General features: G+C 44.9%; 2 protein-coding genes across 7 annotated transcripts in view; both read right to left on the bottom strand.

Annotated features, from left to right (window-relative positions):
* The window catches only part of GTF2IRD1 (GTF2I repeat domain containing 1), a 1,520,245-nt gene that overhangs the window by 795,600 nt on the left and 704,579 nt on the right, over positions 1 to 20,066 (bottom strand). The window lies entirely within an intron of this gene.
* AUTS2 (activator of transcription and developmental regulator AUTS2) overlaps positions 1 to 20,066 on the bottom strand; it is a 658,278-nt gene that overhangs the window by 464,741 nt on the left and 173,471 nt on the right. Inside the window, exon 1 of one of the 6 annotated variants that reach the window (XM_083479528.1) lies at positions 18,609 to 19,052. The exons of the other annotated variants lie outside the window; for them this stretch is intronic. Within the exon in view, the coding sequence (XP_083335654.1) occupies positions 18,609 to 18,656 (48 nt within the window). The 5' untranslated portion in view covers positions 18,657 to 19,052. Of the gene's footprint in view, positions 1 to 18,608; positions 19,053 to 20,066 lie in introns of those variants that run through there. 6 annotated transcript variants of the gene reach the window in all.

The raw sequence follows: 20,066 nt of genomic DNA, 5'->3' as shown, positions 1-20,066 counted from the left end.
CTTCAATCTGGCTTTGAACATATCATTGATTTTAATCAGTGCTTTTTTTTCTTTAAAAAATGTTTAGGGGTACTCTCACTTTGGCTCAAGAAAATCACCTTTTTATAGTTCAAATCGGGGAAAATAAATAAAGTAAATAGATGAAAGTACAAAGATTCACAAAATGTTTAGGGGTATGTGTACCCGTGCGTACCCCCAGAAAAAAGCATGTTATGATAATTTTAACCAGCTGTTATTTAGCTTTTCAAATGATAGGTTTATTGCTTTATTCTTTTCATAAGCCACTTTGAGGTGGTCTGGGCAGAAATCGATGTAATGTCCAGGAAAATCTAGAGGTATGGCAGCCCTTATCGGAAGTGTTGATTTTGGCAAATTTCATTAAAAAATCATTTTGATTTTGCAAAATAAAAAAAGGGGGGAGCAGCTCTGGATTTTTAAATATGGCAGCCCTATTACAGACATACACATACAAGATTGGGGGTGATATAAGCAACGATTGCTGCAGCTCAGCCTGCTACTTGCATGAAACTGTTTCCTACAGATTCAGAGTTCATCCAGCTCAATCCTCTAACTGGCAGCAGCTCTCAGGGACTCAGGATGAGATATGTTCCAACACTTGCCATCTGATCATTTACACTGGAGATGTCAGGGAGGGACACTTAGTCCTTCTTAATGGAAGGCAGGGACTCTATGGTTGTCCTACGGCCCATCCCCTGAACGATGACCACCATAAACATTTCTCTGGCACAATTTATACAGCACATCTCACATTATTGCCAATTCTGGAATAGAATTCATTGAGTTTGATTCTACTAATGTGGGACACGATCAAGACCAAGGTATTATTCTATCGGGACCAGCTAAACTGTGACAATTTCATTGGAGATTTGTACTGAACTGTCAGTTTTACCACTTGCACGTGAAAGCATTTTTACCCTATAGATAGAAAGCATACACACAAGCCAAATATACACACATGTGCACATATAAGTAATTTGAAGTGCATCAGTTCCATTGAAATTCCATTGTACGTAACTGAACTTGCACATCACTCTCCTGAAACTGGAGCGCCTTGCATTTTCAGTGTGCCCAAATGCTTAGCTTTGGAGCATAGAAAACAACTCTTCCTCAGTGTGCTTCCTGCATGTCTTCTCCAGAATGACCTTGGGAACCAATCCTCAAGAGATGGCTCATCTCCTTTCACTCTGATTGACTCCAATCATCACTAATGGCGAGAAGACTTATTCTCAGTGCCTAAAAGGCTCGCCCTCATTCTGATTGGGCACCTCTATGATGCTGCTGAAATAGTAGCAGAACTTCTACCTCCCACAACCCCAGGCTAAGAGTAGAACTTAGTTGGACAGCACACACTGTGTCCAGTTCTAGGTGCCACTTTTCAAGACCTATGCTCTCTCACTTAAATCGGGGGCAGCTCCAGCTTTCTTGGCCATGACAGTGGTGCCAGAGCAAAGTTCAGGATCCTTCCTAGGAGCACCCACCTTCAGCCAGTCCAGGATGCAATCAACTACCATCATTTTGGCTTGGGGGGGTGTTGCTGCTGACCCACAGCTCTTCCTATGGCTCTCTGACCCAAGTATCACACCAAGTCCTCAAGTAGCTATGGTCCACAAGTAGTTCACCTAATGTCCTGGAGAGGACCATCATGAGCTGTTTTGGAGGGAAGGGTAAGATAGAAATTTCAAATACTTTATCTCGTATGTTCAACTTCGAACACCAAGACCCTCTGATGGGGCACTTCTTGTGGTTCCCCTCCCTACACCCCTGAGGTTCAGACAGACTTTACTAGGGGCTGACTTTTTGGTGAGGCAGGCCAAGCCCTGCCAGTAGAGGTTCAGCTCCTACCTTCTTTTAGACATCTCCCACAGAGCCTAGGACTTGCCGATCAGAAGGTCAGCAGTTCTAATCCCCGTGACGGGGTGAGCTCCCGTTGCTTGGTCCCTGCTCATGCCAACCTAGCAGTTCGAAAGCATGTCAAAGTGCAAGTAGATAAATAGGCACTGCTCCAGTGGGAAGGTTAACGGCATTTCCGTGCACTGCTCTGGTTCGCCAGAAGTGGCTTAGTCATGCTGGCCACATGACCCAGAAGCTGTACGCCGACTCCCTCGGCCAATAAAGCGAGATGAGCGCCGCAACCCCAGAGTCAGTCACGACTGGACCTAATGGTCAGGGTTCCCTTTACCTTTACCTTACAGGTGGTATTAGAAAGGCCTTTGCAATGTGAGTTTCTTCATAGTAGCCGGTAATCTGTGTTTATATGATGTACGCCATCTTCTTCCTCTCCCCCCCCCCCAATCCAATTGCTCTCCTAACAGGATAACAGGCACAACAGAGTTATGTGATTGCTACATAAAAGATAGAAACAGATGCAAGATATTTAGAACATGGGGGGAGGGGGGAAATATCAAAGAGCTCCCACCATCTGTCTATAGAGCTCAGAAAACAGAAACAGCTAGGGGAAGATACTGCAAGATGCCAAGCCTACCAGTGACAAGATGGGAAATGACAGCGAACAGATTTTCACTCTTCTAAGAGCAAAAGAAACACGCAGGCTGTGGTCTCAAGTTTGAAAACCTCCAGATGCTGTCCTCTTCTCACATTTCCATATCTTTGTTCATACAACATCTGATATGTTTTTCTTTTCTTCCTTTTTTTTTCAGAGAGGAAAACCGGGGAGGAGGGAGGGAGACAGACACCACGCACCCAACCAAGTGCATATGTTTTTATTGCTCAAGAGGAGAGAGTGAATTCATTGTAAGGGCCCTCAGAACTAAAAGGAAAAAAATAAGGGAATAAGGAAAAGCAGTGCATATTTTTTTCTTGAAAGGAAGGATAATCCAGACCTTCCAAGAGTTCTTGTTTTCCAGGGACAGTCCCGGATTTATGGAAGTTGTCCTGGTTTCTCATTTGATCCAGGAATGTCCTGCTTTCCCTTAGGACATCACCTCTATTTCCAGTTCTAGATGCTGTTAGTGTAAGTTGTTAAGATGTTCTAGGTGTCTCTAATGGATGGGGACCAAGCGATTCCTCTGTGGGGAAAGGTTACAGGTGGAGCTTTTTAGTTCAGAGAAAAGTCAAGTAGGAGGCAACATAACAGACGTATATGAAATTATTACGGCGTGGAGAATGTGGATAAAGAAGAACTTTTCTTCCTTTCTCATAACACTAGAATTCATGGACATCCAATGAATGTTGGGAGTTTCAGTGAAACTATGGAATTTGCGCCAACAAGGGGCAGTGATGGTCATGGACTTGGATAGCTTTAAAAGATGATAAGCTAAAAAGTAGGGACATCACCTTGTCAACAAAGATCTGTATAGTAAAAGCTATGGTTTTCCCAGTAGTGATGTATGGAAGTGAAAGCTGGACCATCAAGAAGGCTGATCGCCGAAGAATTGATGCTTTTGAATTATGGTGCTGGAGGAGACTCTTGAGAGTGCCATGGACTGCAAGAAGATCAAACCTTTCCATTCTTAAGGAAATCAGCCCTGAGTGGTCACTGGAAGGACAGATCGTAAAGCTGAGGCTCCAATACTTTGGTCACCTCATGAGAAGAGAAGACTCCCTGGAAAAGACCCTGATGGCATTCAGGTCATGTTTGTGAGCATCTGGTTGGTCAATATGATAACAGGATGTTGGAATAGATGGGCCATTGGCCTGATCCAACAGGTTGGTCTTATATTCTTAAGACTGTGACCAGGTGACCTACATGCCTATTTGGTTTCCTGTCCATAACAGAATATGGTCCCTGCTCTCAATTCTAATAGTGTCCCTCAAATCAGACTTGGGCCAGTAAGTCCTCCAGACAGAGAACTATCTTCTGATGGTCTTTCAAAGGCCTCTGTAAAGTCGGACAGTTGGTCAAGCTGCTGACTTATACCCATAGCTCCTCCTTAACAAATAACCTATTTTATGGGACTTGCTAGCTAGTCCACAACTGGACAATTTTTGTGTGTGAAGATGTACAGATGTGAGACCAGCAAACCAGTTCCTTCTATCTACAAGTATTGTATCCTGTAATGTAAGCCCAAACATGGCAGATGGACATGTCCAAGACCTAAGAAACCCTTACAAAACATCCTGCAAGCAAACTAGACTCCACTGCAGATGCCGAGTGCCTGGAGGTGAGAGACTTTAACAAAAGTTAATTGAATATGACATTGTTTCAAATAGCAAACCACAACAGATTAACCAGAATAGACAACAGCTGTGAATCATAGCGGTGCTAAGGAGGGAGGCCTCCCCACCCCCACCCCAGGGGAAAACATGAAGTAGAAGGGTAGAATATCTCCTACTACTTGGAGGCAGTTGAGAACAATTAGGGCTCAAGAGTTCATGTTGAACCCCCAAAATTTTACTGTTCCTAACACTTAAGGGGGGGGGAGACGAACTCTCCGGATTAAATTGGAAAGAGCAGAGAGCTATAAAGGTGGTGCTTGGTTTCACTAGTATACATGATCATTTATTAAGATGAGATGCTGCTTTTCAGTTATACAACTTGAACATGAGTGAATCTCCCTATGCTTGATTTGGAATTGAGGTCAAAGTTATTTTCCTTGAGGATTTGGCAGGTGTGTGTGGCTCAGTTTTTCCAAGACCAATTCTGAATTCAGAAACTTACTGTAAGTGAAATGGGGTTTCTGAATGCCTCCTGTAAACCCCCTAACTCCCCACAGGTACTGAAACACCCCCACAGGAACAGAGGGTGCTGTAATCTGCGCAGCATTATCTACACTGACTGGAAGCAGCTCTTCAGGCTTTCGGGCACCTGTCCCTCCCAGCCATACCTTGGAGAAAGGGGGGGGTTGAATTTAGGACCTACTCCATGCAAGGGTCATGCTGTCTCACTGATCTATGACCCTTCCTTAGAAGTCCTCTGTGACGGGCAGCTGAGCTAGACCAGAATCTGGTGGTGCAGTGCCTCAGAATTCCACCAGAGGGCTGGATCCTCTTTCTGATTGGCTATCAGTCCAGTATACCTCGGTCCAGTATACCTGAAGGAGTGTCTCCACCCCCATCATTCAGTCCAGGCACTGAGGTCCAGCTCTGAGGGCCTTCTGGCGGTTCCCTCACTGCGAGAAGCCAAGTTACAGGAAACCAGGCAGAGGGCCTTCTCGGTAGTGGCACCCGCCCTGTGGAATGCCCTCCCATCAGATGTCAAAGGAAAAACAACTACCAGACTTTTAGGAGACATCTGAAGGCAGCCCTGTTTAGGGAAGCTTTTAATATCTGAAGGACTATTGCATTTTAATATTTTGTTGGAAGCTACCCAGAGTGGCTGGGAAACCCAGCCAGATGGGGGTATAAATAAATAAATTATTATTATTATTATTATTATTATTATTATTATTATTATTATTATTATTATTATATCAAGACAGCTAGCCAGAGTGGGGTGGAGCAGCACTTGGGGAGGGATTATAAAAGGAGCTTTTTCTGAGAGCGCGTTCAGATAGTTTGAGGTGATAATTTAAGAGAAAGAGCTGCAGGAAGAGTTGGAGGGTTGGTTCTGAGCTGTGTGTAACATCCACTCTGAATAGAATATGTACAGCCATAATCATAGAGTTGAAACAGAACCCCCCCAAAAAAGTCATCTGGTCCAACCCCCTGCATTGCAGGAATCTCAGTTAAAGCATCCTTGACAGATGGCCATCTGACCTCTGCTTAAAAACTTCCAGTGAAGGAGAGTGCACAGCTTCTCAAGGGAGACCATCCTACTGTCAAAGAGCTCTTCCCGTCCCTCCTTAAAAGAAAGGAGATTCCCTGCCTTGCACGTCTATCTCAGGCTCTTCCTCTCCTGGATGATATCCAAACACCTCTGACTAATAATAATAATAATAAATAAATAATAATAATAATAATAATAATAATAATAATAATAATGAATTTTATTTATACCCCACCCTCTCCGACCTCAGGGCAGCTAACACCAATAAAATTTCAGTAAAAACATAATTGGGGGGGGGGGGAACCAATTTAAAATACAGGTTAAAATGCAATTTAAAATGCAGCCTCATTTTAAAAGTCAAAACCCTAAGGGGAGGCAAACATAAGGATCAGACTGAGTCCAAACCAAAGGTCAGGCAGAACAGCTCTGTCTTGCAGGCCCTGCGGAAAGATGTCAAGTCCCGCAGGGCCCTAGTCTCTTGTGACAGAGCGTTCCACCAAGTCGGGACCAGTACTGAAAAGGCCCTGGCCCTAGTTGAGGCCAGAATAAACACCTTGTGACTTGGGACCTCCAAAATGTTGTCATTTGTGGACCTTAAGGTCCTCCGCGGGGCATACCAGCAGGACTTCTGCTCTTCTCATCACTCTGCAAGTTCTTGGAGACCAGGGACGACAGGAGTTTGTCGAAGCAGGAGAGGGACAAACCCTGGATTTTTCAGTAGTCCCTTGACCCCACTCCTCAGCTTCAGACTTGGATTCTGAACTGCTGCCTGTCACCGACTCATCCTTCCCACTTAACCCTGCTGCCCCTTCAGCATCAGGCACCTCTTCTAACTCTTCCCCCTGTGACCTCTCCTTGGTGTCCCACCACTAATCCCCTGGCTCTGAGCCTTCCTCCTCGGGGGTTTCCCTTGGGGGTTCCCTGGCCGCTGCCTCCCACCACTCCTCTTTGTCCAGCCAGTCCCCGGCATCAAAGTTAATGGGAGGCTAGAATTCAGAAGTTTAATCTTGATTCAATTAAAAATCAAGACAGCGTCTAGCACAATGCATTCGAACTGCTATAATTGGCAGAAAAGTCATTAAACAGTCTGCCAAGACCCTCGGCAATTTTCAAGTGGTCCATGGTGGGGGGGAGGGGGTTTGGGAACCACTGTTCTATGGTGTTGCACTTGCCCCAAACAAACCTAATTGTGGCATAAAATGAAGGAAAATTATTGCTCATTCCTGTCGTTTATTTCGGCTCTCAGAACTTGGTTGCCTTCATAAATCTGTGGGGGTGAAGATGAAGGCAGCAAAACCAAAGGAGTCAGGGAGTGTAATTACAGCCATATTTCTCTGCCAAACATTGCAGAGCCTCAATACAAAGAGGCTTGTTTGACTCCCGAGAGCATGTGATGTATCAGCGATGGATCTGAAAGACGACCGGATACAGTGCCAGTGTCTGAGAGGCGCACCAACATTTGGAGTGCTGACTACAGAGGACTTATTGAAGTGAGCAGGCCTTGTAGGAGTCAGAGGTCACCAAAGGTGTGGGAGCCGTTCCAAGATTTAAGCCAATGAGGAGTGAAACACAAGGCAGGAAAGGATTTGCCAAGCGATGCTATCAGTTGTGTTCAAAGAATGAAGCTTTCTAATAGATAGAAGAGGAAGGAAAGAGCGTAGGTGGAAGGGAGGGCTTTGTTTTAAAAACGCAATCACCTAGAGTTAACTCACAGATGTGGGAATGAAAGACAAAGGTCTACGTCTGCATTTGCTTCTCCCTGGTTCTGGATACTGGCTCAACTAGGAGAGCAGAGAATTCCTTACAGGAATAACAACGAATAGCATGTAGTCCTTTTGAGCATTTTTTTAAAAAAACATCACATGGATTTTAGCATTTACTAATTTATTTAGTTTTTTATTACATGTATGCCCTGTTTAATCTCCAGTCATGTTAAACAGGCAAGAGTGAAAGCAGCAGAACTGGAAATAGGAGGAAGCTACTAATTAACATTGCAGAAAGACAGAACCAAGAAGAAGAAAGTTACTAATCACTGCACAACCGTCTATGTGTGAGTAAACTTTACTGTGGTACCTTGGGTTACATATGCTTTAGGTTACATATGCTTCAGGTTACAGACTCCGCTAACCCAGAAATAGTGCTTCAAGAACTTTGCTTCAGGATGAGAACAGAAATTATGCTCTGGCGGCGCGGCAGCAGGAGGCCTCATTAGCTAAAGTGGTGCTTCAGGTTAAGAACAGTTTCAGGTTAAGTATGGACCTCCGGAATGAATTAAGTACTTAACCTGAGGTACCACTGTATTTACTTACTTAATTTTATTACATTTATATCCCAGCGTTCCTCCAGGGAGCTCAAGGTGGTGAACATAGCTCTCCTCCCCATTTTATCGTCACAACAGCCCTGTGAGGTAGGTTAGGCTAAGAATGAACTATAGGCCCAAGGTCACCCAGCCAGTTTCATAGTTGAGTGGAGATTTGAACCCTGGTCTCCGAGGTCCTAGTCTGACACTCTGACCACCACACCACACTGGCTGAGCTACAATTCTCAAGAGTGGCTTAACCATCGAGCCATCCTCTCAGAGAACTCTGGGAGTTGCAACTCTCTGAGGAAATGACGGGTCTCCTTAACAACTCCCAGCACCCTTATCAAACTACAGTTCCAATAATTCTTTGGGGAAGCCATGCCTGTTTAAATGTATGTATATAACAAATGTACAGTCATACCTCGGGTTGAAGACGCTTCAAGTTGAGCGCGTTCGAGTTGCGCTCCGCGGCAACCCAGAAGTAATGGAGCGCATTATTTCCGGGTTTCGCAGCTTGTGCATGCGCAGACGCTCAAAATGACGTCACGCGCATGCACAGAAGCGGTGAAAATGACGTCACACACATGCGCAGATGCGGCGAAAACTGACGCGCGCGTGCACAGACGTGCCGTCGCTAGATACATTTACCTCTAGATGCGAACGGGACTCCGAAACAGATCCCGTTTGTATCTAGAAGTACCACTGTATATAACAGTTCAACTTTCTCATAATCCACCAGAAAAAAGTGAACTTGCGCTGATCTTAAGAGAGTCCCTTGAATATGCTGAGACAGACCACAGTGAGACATACACAGGGAAATGTAGCATGAAAAAAGGGGTCAGTCATCTGTTTCACATTATCTTTTACTTTGACCCCCCAAGGAAAACATGCAGTCATTACCTGTTCTTGTTCAAATTAAATACTCTAATTTTCCAACAAGTGTTGTAAACAACTCATTTCAGCTAATCAAAACGCATCCTGAACTGATACTTTTTGGAATGGGCCTATTCCCATACTTTCCAAACTCCTCAAACAAATGACATTTAATTACAGCATTATAGGGAAGATTAAGACCTGGCAGAAACCACCCCGGTTTATTTTCATAGATCCTGTGGACCACACAAGTTATATACAAAGAAATGACAGCTGATGCCTTCTGGAGAGGTGGAAGGGGAAGGAATCGTACAAAAAAGGTCAGAAGGAACAAGAGCAGGCTTGGCCATGTGCTGAGGTGAACCAAAAACATATCCTTTTAAAGAGATGTGACCATGAATACATAGGAAGTTGCCTTAAACTGAGTCAGGCCATTGGCCCATCTAGCTCAGTATTGTCTCTGCTGACTGGACGCAGCTCTCCGGGGTCTTAGGCGGGAGTGTCCAGGAATGAGAAGCCAAGGAAGAAGTCCAAGTCAGGGCCAAAAAAAGTCTGTAAGAACTAGAGGAGCAAACCAGAAATCAGAACCTAAAGGATAGAGTCCGGGAAGACTCTGGAACAGGAAGTCCGTTCTAGGGCTTCCTGCCCAGGGAGATCCAATTGGCCAGCTGATGGTGTGGTGCTTCACTTGCCACTCAAAGGATCATCATATGGACCTAGAAGCTTCAGATAGCTTTTGGTTGCCTTCTTCTGTGTATGTATATACACACCGCCAACGCATACAGTCAAACCTCAGCTCCTGAACGCCTCCATTTTGGAACATTTCAGCTCCCAAACGCAGAAAACCCGGTAGTAAATGTTCTGTTCTTTAAATGTTTTTCAGAAAACCAAATGTCCGACACGGCTTTCACTTGAGTGCAGGAAGCTCCTGCAACCAATTGGAAGCTGTGCTTTGGTTGTTGAACATTTTGGAAGCCAAATGTTCTTCTGGAACGGATTACGTTCGACAACCAAGGTTTGACTGTATAAGATATCAAGGTGGTACACAACAAAAATATACACAAGTGGAATAAAACACCATCAAACAATACAAAACAATAGAAAAGAGCTGTTCAGGCCTGTTGGCAAAAGAAAGAAAGAAAAGAAAGAAAGAAAGAAAGAAAGAAAGAAAGAAAGAAAGAAAGAAAGAAAGAAAGGTCTTCTAAAAGATGCTTGGAAGTGAACAGTCAGGGATGAGAATTTCTGCCAAAATAAGTTTCTACAATATGAAATGGGGCACTAAAGGCACTGTTATGGAATCCTTTAAAATGCTTCATTGGAAGCAATTAATAAATGAATGTATCAATAAATAAATAACCACTACCACCATTTTAAATCTGGCAAAATCTTAAGAGCTTGTGTAGATGGTTCTTTCAAATGTTGAGTGTTAGCTGAAATTCAGCAGCAGAGTTTAGAAACTTCATTCTAAACTCGCTACTGATCTTTTGTTTTGTGGAAATAATGTTATGATCCAGCCATTTTTAACCTAGGTCCAAAGACTGACCTGCTGAACTGCTCCAGCTTTGTCTGAAGAAAGAATTCTTTATTGGGCGAAGAGCACTAGGGATGAGGGGGAAACCTAAGAAGGTTCACCTTTGAAGGTGAATAGAAGCAATTCACACTTTCTAAAACAATCTGACATCCAAAGCACAGTTGCTCTTCAAAATTTGCACTTCTCTAAATTTTGTAGGGCTGTTTTCCAGGCAAGTAATGTGTACCAACATGCATATACCAGGTTGTGGGGTCTATAAAGACACATACAGTGGTACCTCGGGTTACAGACGCTTCAGGTTACAGACTCCGCTAACCCAGAAATAGTACCTCGGGTTAAGAACTTTGCTTCAGGATGAGAACAGAAATCGTGCAGAAGCAGCGGGAGGCCCATTAGCTAGAGTGGTGCTTCAGGTTAAGAACAGTTTCAGGTTAAGAACGGACCTCCAGAACAAATTAAGTTCTTAACCCGAGGTACCACTGTATACTAGTGAAGTGTCCATAAAAATGCTTGCATCTGTATACTGCGCAACATACAAAAATGCAGGCTTGTTAGGGAAAATTGCTTTGCGGAAATCACTATATTAGGCATAATCGCATACAGACATGTGTATTTCAGGCTAAAATGCAGGTGAATTTTCAGGAGGGATTTTTTTAAAAAAGAGTGCAAACTGATATGGAAATGTGGAGAACTTAAGGTAAGAGTGCAAAAATGGGAAACTAAGAGAAACAAAAAAAAGTGACAGATTCTCCCACCCGTGGCAAATGGGAAGAGAGTATGATCACTGAAAGTGCATCTTACTCTTCAGTATCAAAATGAACTGCTTCCAGTAGGCAAAACTCAGAATATAGAAGGTCACTTGCTATTTACATTGTGCTAGAAGCAACACCATCAATCAGAGCTTGCACTGGTAGTTTCTGTATACAGACAGAGAAAAAAATAAAGGCTATAAATACTCCCAGAGTAGCATTTATCCTCCAGGACAGAGGAAGCAAGAGGGGGAGTAGAGAAAGTACAAAAACATGACAGTCCAGCTCCCCCCTCCCATGTCAACTGAATGGTAATGGCCCTCTGGGAAAAGAAGAGGCCTTTGGGTTTAGCGGAGTTGACATTCAGTTCTCAGGCGATTAGGCAAGGCTCTATTTAATAACTTTTTGTCTAATACTGATCATCAGTGGCTTCGTAACAGGAGCATCTGGGTGACACTAATACCATTTGTGACTAGAGCTGAAACAGAATTTAACACAAATTGAGAATTTTGACAAAAATAAGAATGCAGATGTTGTTGTTTTCTGTGTTTCTCAAACTGGAGACCCAGCTGTTGTTGGATCGCAACTACCATCACCCCGACCACTGGGCCTGCTAGCTAGGGATGATGGGTGTTGTAGTCCAACAACAGTTGGGGACCCAAGTTTGAGAAACACTGGGTCAGAGTGGGCCATCACAGTCTGGGAAGCCTTGTTCTATTATTTGAACACAGGGCATTTCATCTATTGGGCCAAAGTCCTGAGAATGAAAAGGATATGAGTTGACTTAAACTTAGCCATAAGTGAACAACATGTGGTATAGAATAATCGCCAAGTGGTTGGTGTCCACCAGAAGGAGGAGAATATGGCTGGTGGCCTTGGAGACTATGGAAGGCCTATTCCCAGGAGAACCTAGTATCAGAAGAAGAATCCTCTTGGGTTCAAATGCATGTCTGTGACTTATACCTAGAGACTTGTGTTGAAAAGTCATAAATTAAAAAGCCAAGCTTGTCAAAGATGCCAGACACCATAACCAAATCTCTATGCACTCTTTTTTGGAAAGGCCAACAGCTCTAACAAAAGGAACACTGAACTGCTAATCATCCATGAATCTAGCAAAACACAAATTCAGGTAAGTCCAAAATGTACGGCTCCGTAAAAGCATATCTGAACTAAACAATTTGGGACTGGGTTATTAGGAGAATTGGTTGTGCTGGCATGGACCTCCCTCTCTCTTGAGAGAGGCATTGAAGGTTCTTTTCTCACATTCCTACTGGATGGACAACTTTGCCCATCTGAGTTGCTTTTCAGCTCACCTTACCAATGGTATATTCTGCATGCACAATAAGAGGGACAGGCAGGTTACCGGATCTGAGTTTTAGACAGAGCCAGAGAAATAATATCCCCAACCACTTAAACGGATTAACGGATAACATGCACACCTTTGAACCTGCTTTGCTACCAAGTGAGCTTTCACAGCTCTTGCTCAAGGACATAAAACATTTCAGCTTAATGAGTTAAGACTCGGCTCTCACCATCTCCTAAGCCAATCTGTTAGAAACCACCACTGGAGTTGCAAACACAAGCAAAGCTTGATCATCACTGTAACATATTCATCAACATTTCACAAAAGAAAAATAGGGATGCACTCAAGATTCCTGCACAAGTCACCCACCACCCACTATTTCAAACTGGCTTCTATATGCTGCACTCACTGACGCCGAAATGGCCTGTTTTCCATCAACCGAATAGCCAGAAGGATTCATGTTAGCTTCTGTTACAGGTACAGAAGGAAAAGAGAAGGGCCCTCAACTTCCAAAACAATTGACTAGCCGTTGGAAGCTGCAACAAAATGTTGCAGCATGGAGAGCATCTGTTCAGGGTTGCAGCCAGCCATGCCCCCTTTCCAGGATATTCATTTTCCCTCCCTCCATCCCAACTAGTTATCCTCCCCACCCCCAGCAAAACAAAAAAACCCTGTCAGCCAGCATTGTACATCCACTGAGCATGGTCAACCCTCACTGGGTTAGTTCTGGGATCCCTTCCTTCAGATCTCCACACCCCCAGCAATATGTTTTGTGCATCTGCAAAGTGTGCCTGATTATTCCTCCCCTCTTCTGCTTGGGTGACACCATTTTGGATACATGAGCAATGACACTCACAGCCTAAGCATTGGGAATAACCATTCCAAATTTATTCAAGTAGCTGTCATGGAGCTGTCAGGCCAGGAACGTCCAGAGTAAGGAATTAACTCTTTGTTGTTAAAAGCACACTTAAGAATTAGGGAAAGGCACGTCCATCAGTCCTACGTCTCTCAGCTACTCCTAGGTGTGTGCCCAATGAGGCAGTTGCTGCAACAGAGAGGCCCTGCCCCTGACCTCAGCTAATGTATCTCCTTCATCCAAGCTGTGTGCAAGCAGACAAAGAGACTCCACCTGCATGTCACCTTCTGCTCCTCCCTCTTCAATCCTCTCCTGGTCCTGGGGCAGCAGGAGGAGATATGGAACCCCTTGACTCTCCACCAGCCTGAGCTCTCTCTCCTGCCTACTGCATTTGTTCTTCACTTTCCAATCCTGCAGCTTCTCCTGCCTCTGACTTTCATCTCCCAGCTGTTACAGGCTCCCCTAGATCCCTGAACCATTCTTCCAAGCCAAGTCTCCAACTCCATTTCTCCTGGTGCCCACTCCTCAGTGTCTAGCCAGTCCCTGGCAGTAGTTGAAGGTATATCACCATCCATGCACATCCATTTATGGTTAACAGTTTTGATTCATCTCCATCTCTCTCTCTCTCTCTCTCTCTCTCTCTCTCTCTCTTTTCACTCTTACATTCAGTTCTCCACATCAACATGCATTAAAAACAACAACAACCCAATGGCAACAAGTCATTGTGAAAATTCATCCTGATCTATGTTTACACCAAATAAAGCCTCTGAGAATTCTTAAGCCAAGAGTTGAAGCTGAGTGGAAGCCAAAACAATGAGCATTGGTCACACTGGCTGAGGCTGATGGGAGTTGGAGTCCAGGAACATATGAATGCAACCACAATGGGAAATGCTGTCCTAGTGTGTTTCCTGGGAACACCCTGTCCTCGGCAAAACACAGAGTATCTGGATAACAGTGAGCTAAACAGCTGTTCTGTAAAACCATTCCCATTTTTTAAATCCCAACTCACGTTCAGCATCAGTCTGAAAACAGCTTCATTTCAGAGTTAGGGTGAAAACATTCAACTTTCTGGGTCCGATGGGTTCAGCTATACTGGGTCAAAATGGGCACATGTACCCAGAATATATCCCAAGTTCAACAATGAACAAAGTAAGGATTTCAGGAAATGAGATCTTAGCTTGTGGTACAATTGAATCCTGCGAGCGAGGGGGTGGGGGTGGGATTCATATACTTTTCCAGTTATCTGTCAGCATCACTGTTGTTAAACATGGTAGCGGTCTAGTATTCCTCTTCTCTTTTAAAAGAAAAGCATTACATAGGAATGACCCCGCGTGTGACACCCAATCTCCCCCGAGCCCACCTTTTGACATTGAAAGCATCCTGAATATTCAACCATCTGGTTGTTACTCGTTGTAGCTTCTAAAATGTACTTTGGGGTTACAAGTCAAAACCTGCCATCCACAACATATTTGACAGAATCCCACTGAGCCTTTCTCTGTGTAGTCTTCTTGTTCCTTCTCTTCGTCACAAGCCTGTTCCCTTCCAGGCAGGCGTGTGCGGGGGGAGACCACCCTCTCATCTTTGTTCAATGCCCCCAAGGATACGGACAGTGAACATCCCTTCTAACACTCTGCAGCATCCATTCACATCCACATAGGCTTGTTCCCCCTCCCCCAGACAGCAGAAAGGGAAGGCATGGAGATGGGGGAGAAATCAGGTCCACTTTGCATTTAAAGACAAATCAACCTAATTCACATTTAAGATACAGAAGACCCTGAATTTGTGTTTCCCTGATTTCTGCAAGGTCGTTCTACAGCCAGATGATGTGTACAAACACGCATATACTGGGGTAAAATGTGCATTAAAAAGTAGCACAGGGAGGGAAGGACTGGGATCTTTTCATAGTGTTGGTCAACCCCAACGAGCCACTAATGAGAGCCAGAACAGAGTACAGAGTACACATCAGATGCTGTTTTAATCTCAGTGATATTCCCTGACCTCATGACAACCATTCAATCCCTAAAATGCCCAGATTCCATATAACAACTCCAGAATTTCCCAACTTTTGCTGGTCTCTTTATTCCAAGATGGAGAAGCCATAGCCTCCAGACACTGTCTGATTGCAACTCCTGCAGTCTCAGGCTACTGGTCAGCTGGGACTGGAGGGAGCTGGAACCCAGCAACAACTGAGGATTCACAGATTTGGTTATTCTGAGGGATGGGTTGAACGGGTCTGTTTCCATTCCATATCACTTTTGAATGTGTACACCCAGAAGCCCATTCCATCCCATTTCTGCATTAAGCTGCTATGATCCATGCATAGCTGAACTAGACGCCCTGCCCTGCAGCTACTTAAAAGTCTCAAACTTCAAAAGGCAATTGTGTCCCCAAAATTACAGGCATGCAATTGCAAACATTCCTGGGCACTTCTTGCGTATTTGCAAAGAATACCAACCTCCCTATCTGTGGAGAGGCTTTCCCCCTCTGCTTTGATCTTCTTGCAGAGCGAAACACACTGGAGAACATCAGAGCCCTCCCCACTCCTCACAGAACAGCTGACGGTCAGGAGGAGACCCTGAAAGCCACACAAGGTCTCACCATGGAGCATATCACAGCCTCTGCTTTAAATGGAGATGGAGAATGCGCTCGGGACCATTTTCATGCAAGGCATGAGCTTGACCCCTGAGCTATGGGGGAGCTTTGGATCCTGTCCTCCACCTTCCTCCACCAATCTGCTTGCCTCATTTCAATGAGACCTTGGCAAACTGCATCCTGATAGGCATTCTCTTACATCATTGGGCTAGCCTGAGCAAGGAGGAGGAAGAGATGGTGGTAGTGGTAATAAGGGGCAACAAGTCCTTGGATCAATGGTGAATTGGGGTCTATCATTTATTTTTCCCAAACGCCCCACTATTTCAGGAAATAAAATTTAAATGCTCCCAGACTTGCACACCTGGCGCTGATTAACGCGGTGGAGAGGGAATGCCTCGTGAGTCCGGCATCTGCCTAAAAATGCTACACGGTGACACCAGGCTTGTTCCTAGCCCATTACACACACCCCGCTGTGCAAAGTTTATTTGTTTCCACGCATCTTTGTTGTGCAATGAGCTGTAAAAGTTGTCTGATAGTCAATAAAAAATTTACGCCTTGACAATGGAAATGTTTCTCTCCTCCCCATCCCCTGTCCTTTCTGGGTTGCTGCGAATCTGCTCAATGTGCATTTCTCCCCTAACGTGAAGAACACGATGGAGCAAAGGTGGTGGTGCTTCGTGCACATTGGGCCTGGGAGGGCGAAAGGCAGAGGAGGCTGACTGTAGGTGGCAATGAGAGCCAATGACAGGCAGAGACAACTCACTCTAGTTTGGTCTCCCTCCTTCTCCTCCCTGCTGAGTTCTATTAGGGCAACATTGAGACCAAGGAAGAAGAAGGTGACAGCCAAAGCCATTCAAGTAAGAAGGCAAGCAGACTGAAGTTGATGGGGCAGTGCCCAATCCTAATGGGCCAGCCTCCACTGGTGAACCAGCACTTGGGAAGAATTAAGCCTGAAGTTAAGAACCTAGGAAGGAGCCTTATCCTGAGCCAGGTCCTTCATCTAGCTCAGTATTGCCTACAATGGTTGGTAGCAGATCTCAGGGATTTCAGGCAGAGATCTCCCCCAGTCCTACCTGGAGAAGTCAAGGATTGAACCTGGAAACTTCTGTGTACAGAGCAATGTACCCCATCACTGAGTTACAGCCCTTCAGAGTTGGTAGGGCAGTGCCCCCATGTGCCGGAATGGACCAGCCTCCACTGGAGAAAGACTTCCTTTTCCAATTCAAACTAGACTTTGAATGTCTTCCCTGGATGGAGGGTGACAGGCAGACACCTTAGCGATCAAGTACGATGCTTGAAGCCAAGGGACTACAGTGGTACCTCGGGTTAGAGATGTTTCAGGTTACAGACTCTGCTAACCCAGAAATAGTGCCTCGGGTTAAGAACTTTGCTTCAGAATGAGAACAGAAATTGTGGTCCGGCGGCACAGTGGCAGCAGGAGGCCCCATTAGCTAAAGTGGTACCTCAGGTTAAGAACAGTTTCAGGTTAAGAATGGACCTCCAGAACGAATTAAGTATGTAACCAGAGGTACCGCTGTATTCTCAAGACTACCCTCAGCTTCCAGATCCCAAAACTAACCCCACAATTTGTCAATCAAGGTGCCCCACAGAAGGTGACTGATGAACAAAATGACTCCAAACGATCCATACCAGCCACCCAAGAAGTAAACATGGTACCAGGGGAGCAACCTCCCTCTCACAACACTACCTGGTCTTTTGCAAGAGTAAAATCTGTCCCAGCCCTCCAAAGATGGCAAAACAGATGAGAGCAAGAACAAGTCCCCAGTCGACCAATTTGATTGGGCCACCACACAACCAAGTCTCTAGCTTGAAGCAGCCCCAAGCCATATGGAAGAGGGCATCCAGTGGGTCACAGGACCACAGTTCAGTAGTTAGATTATCTGCTTTGCAAGCAGAGGGCCCCAGGTTCAAACCTTGGTATCTCCAGGTAGGGCTGGAAAGATCCCCTGTCTGAAACCTGGACAGCGGCTGCCAGTCAGTGTAGACAGCACTGAGCTAGTTGGACCAACGATTTGACTTGCTATAAGCTAGCTTCTAGTGTTCACAGTCATGCAGAGCCATGGAGTGTAGCAAGAGAACAAAACAAGACAACAACAATGACAACAACAACAACCTTGGCATGTAACATTACTAGATAAGTTGTCCAGCTGGAAAGAATCAAAATGATGGCCATGGCAAGGGAGAGGGTGCAATTTTGGTCTCTGTATTTGACCCATGGAATATGGTTCTGCCCCCAAAGGAACTCTAGATAAATAGATAGGTGGAGATCCCCCGCTCAGCTATTTGACAAAATAAAATGAAAACCAGCATTTTTGTTTCTGCCACCTCACTGCCATGCTACAGAACTTTTACTTCTCCAACAACTGCACAGCATAAAATATTCCTTTCTCCTCTTGCAGGAAATATATACACACTTCTTTCCTGTGGCTATTTCAAAGAAACCGGGTCACAAACCAGACCTAACGTTTTCCTGCATTACTCGCAAGCAAGTCAGATTGCCAGACTTCCAAGCCTTTGTACAGATTTCAGCCCAAGAATGACCATAGCCAAGGAAAACACATGTGGCTTTGAAACTTCAAGGCAACACTGAGGACCACGAGTGACCAGGAATACCTGTCTAAAAGTGGGATCTGTGCAGGAAAGATGCCCACATGCACCTCTCCTCCCAGGAAGGAAATATATCAGCTTCACGTACCTTTTCTGCATACTTGAATTTTACGTAGAACCAGCTCGACTTGATCATCGTCTCTGACTTTCAGGTAAGCTTTTTTCCCCCTCCAAAAAAAGATACCAGCAATGTTTTTTTTTTCCTCCTTTAAAAAAAGGATCCCAAGGGCTCTCTCGAACGGCAGAATGTTTTTTTAAAAAAAGAAGAGGAGGAGGAAGGGAGAAAAAGGAAGGAAGAAAAGGGAATGGGAAATAAATTCTCGCTTTCAGCTTGATAGCTCTGCACCCTCGCTGAAGGAATGCTGGATTTTGCCTCCCTGTAGCTGCTGTCCAAAATGCCTCCGTCTGTGCTCCTCTGTCGACTTGGCTGCCTGACAAGACACTTCCACAAACGGACCGCAAGCTGCATTCATCACAAGTGGCACATGTCAGTAAATCCAAGAGGCTTGCTTCAGAGCTGGCAGCCACCCAGGACCGTGACCTCCCCTGGCGAAATGAATAATGAATTCCATCGCTTCCCCCTCCAGACACAGATTAACACCTGGCTAAACATTATTCTGACAACCAAAGGCTGAGCGGCTTTTGGCTGGCCTGCTTGGAGAGCCCACGGTGGCGGGTTTAACCCTTTGCACTCGCCGCGTCCGGATCCCTACCACCTTTCCTATAAACAACAACAGAGCGTGGGGAGCAGGGAAGGAGGTTCCTGCCCAGCGAAAAACCTCTTCCTCTACTTCAAAAGGAGAGAAGAGGAGGGGGGGGAAAGATTACAGGCCTAAATATAGCCGAGAAACTATAAAGCCTCTTAAGCAGAAAGCCACCGTCTCTTTCCCAATTCTGCGGTCAAATCTTTTGTATTCCAAATGCCATCACAGGAATGGTGTGAGGTCCATTACCCGCCCTCCCTGCTGTGCTTCTGGCATCCTTCAATATGCCTCCCGTTTTGAGAAAACGTCTTTTATATCCCAGTACATTGCAGCCCAAGAGTAAATAATGAACATCACCCTAGCCTGGGTTTAATGGCAATAAAAGAGGTGGTGAGGCTACCTCTCTCTAAGCCACTCCCTCTAAGCCTGGAGCTCCTCCCTCTTAAGTCCAGATGAGTCATGATTGGCTGGGGATCTTCTGGGCAGGATCATTAAGTCAGGGGCTCATAGCAGCATGCCTTGGGGAGTCAGATCTGTTCGGGAAGTGGGCATGGGATTAACCTCTGGCTGTCAGTGGAAGAAGTCACCTTAGATCAAACGTAATTGCAACCCTTGAAGTCCTCTCCTCTATGGAACCAGAGTGAACTAAAATGCTTGCCGAACAGGGAAATATGAGTCAACGTGCCTGTAGGGTGGCTCCCTAAATTCTCATTATTATTATTATTATTTATTTATTTATTTATTTATTTAGCAAGATTTTTATACCGCTTAACCATCAAAAGCTCTAAGTGGCTCACATGAAATATATATTAAAATGACTGATAAAAGCCTTCCACACTACA

The sequence above is a fragment of the Podarcis liolepis genome, assembly GCF_965112155.1.
Source record: "Podarcis liolepis genome assembly, chromosome: 16".
In the NCBI taxonomy this organism is placed as follows: Eukaryota; Metazoa; Chordata; class Lepidosauria; order Squamata; family Lacertidae; genus Podarcis; species Podarcis liolepis.
The sequence above is the reverse complement of the archived record's forward strand: the minus strand, read 5'-3'. Positions and strand labels throughout refer to the sequence as shown.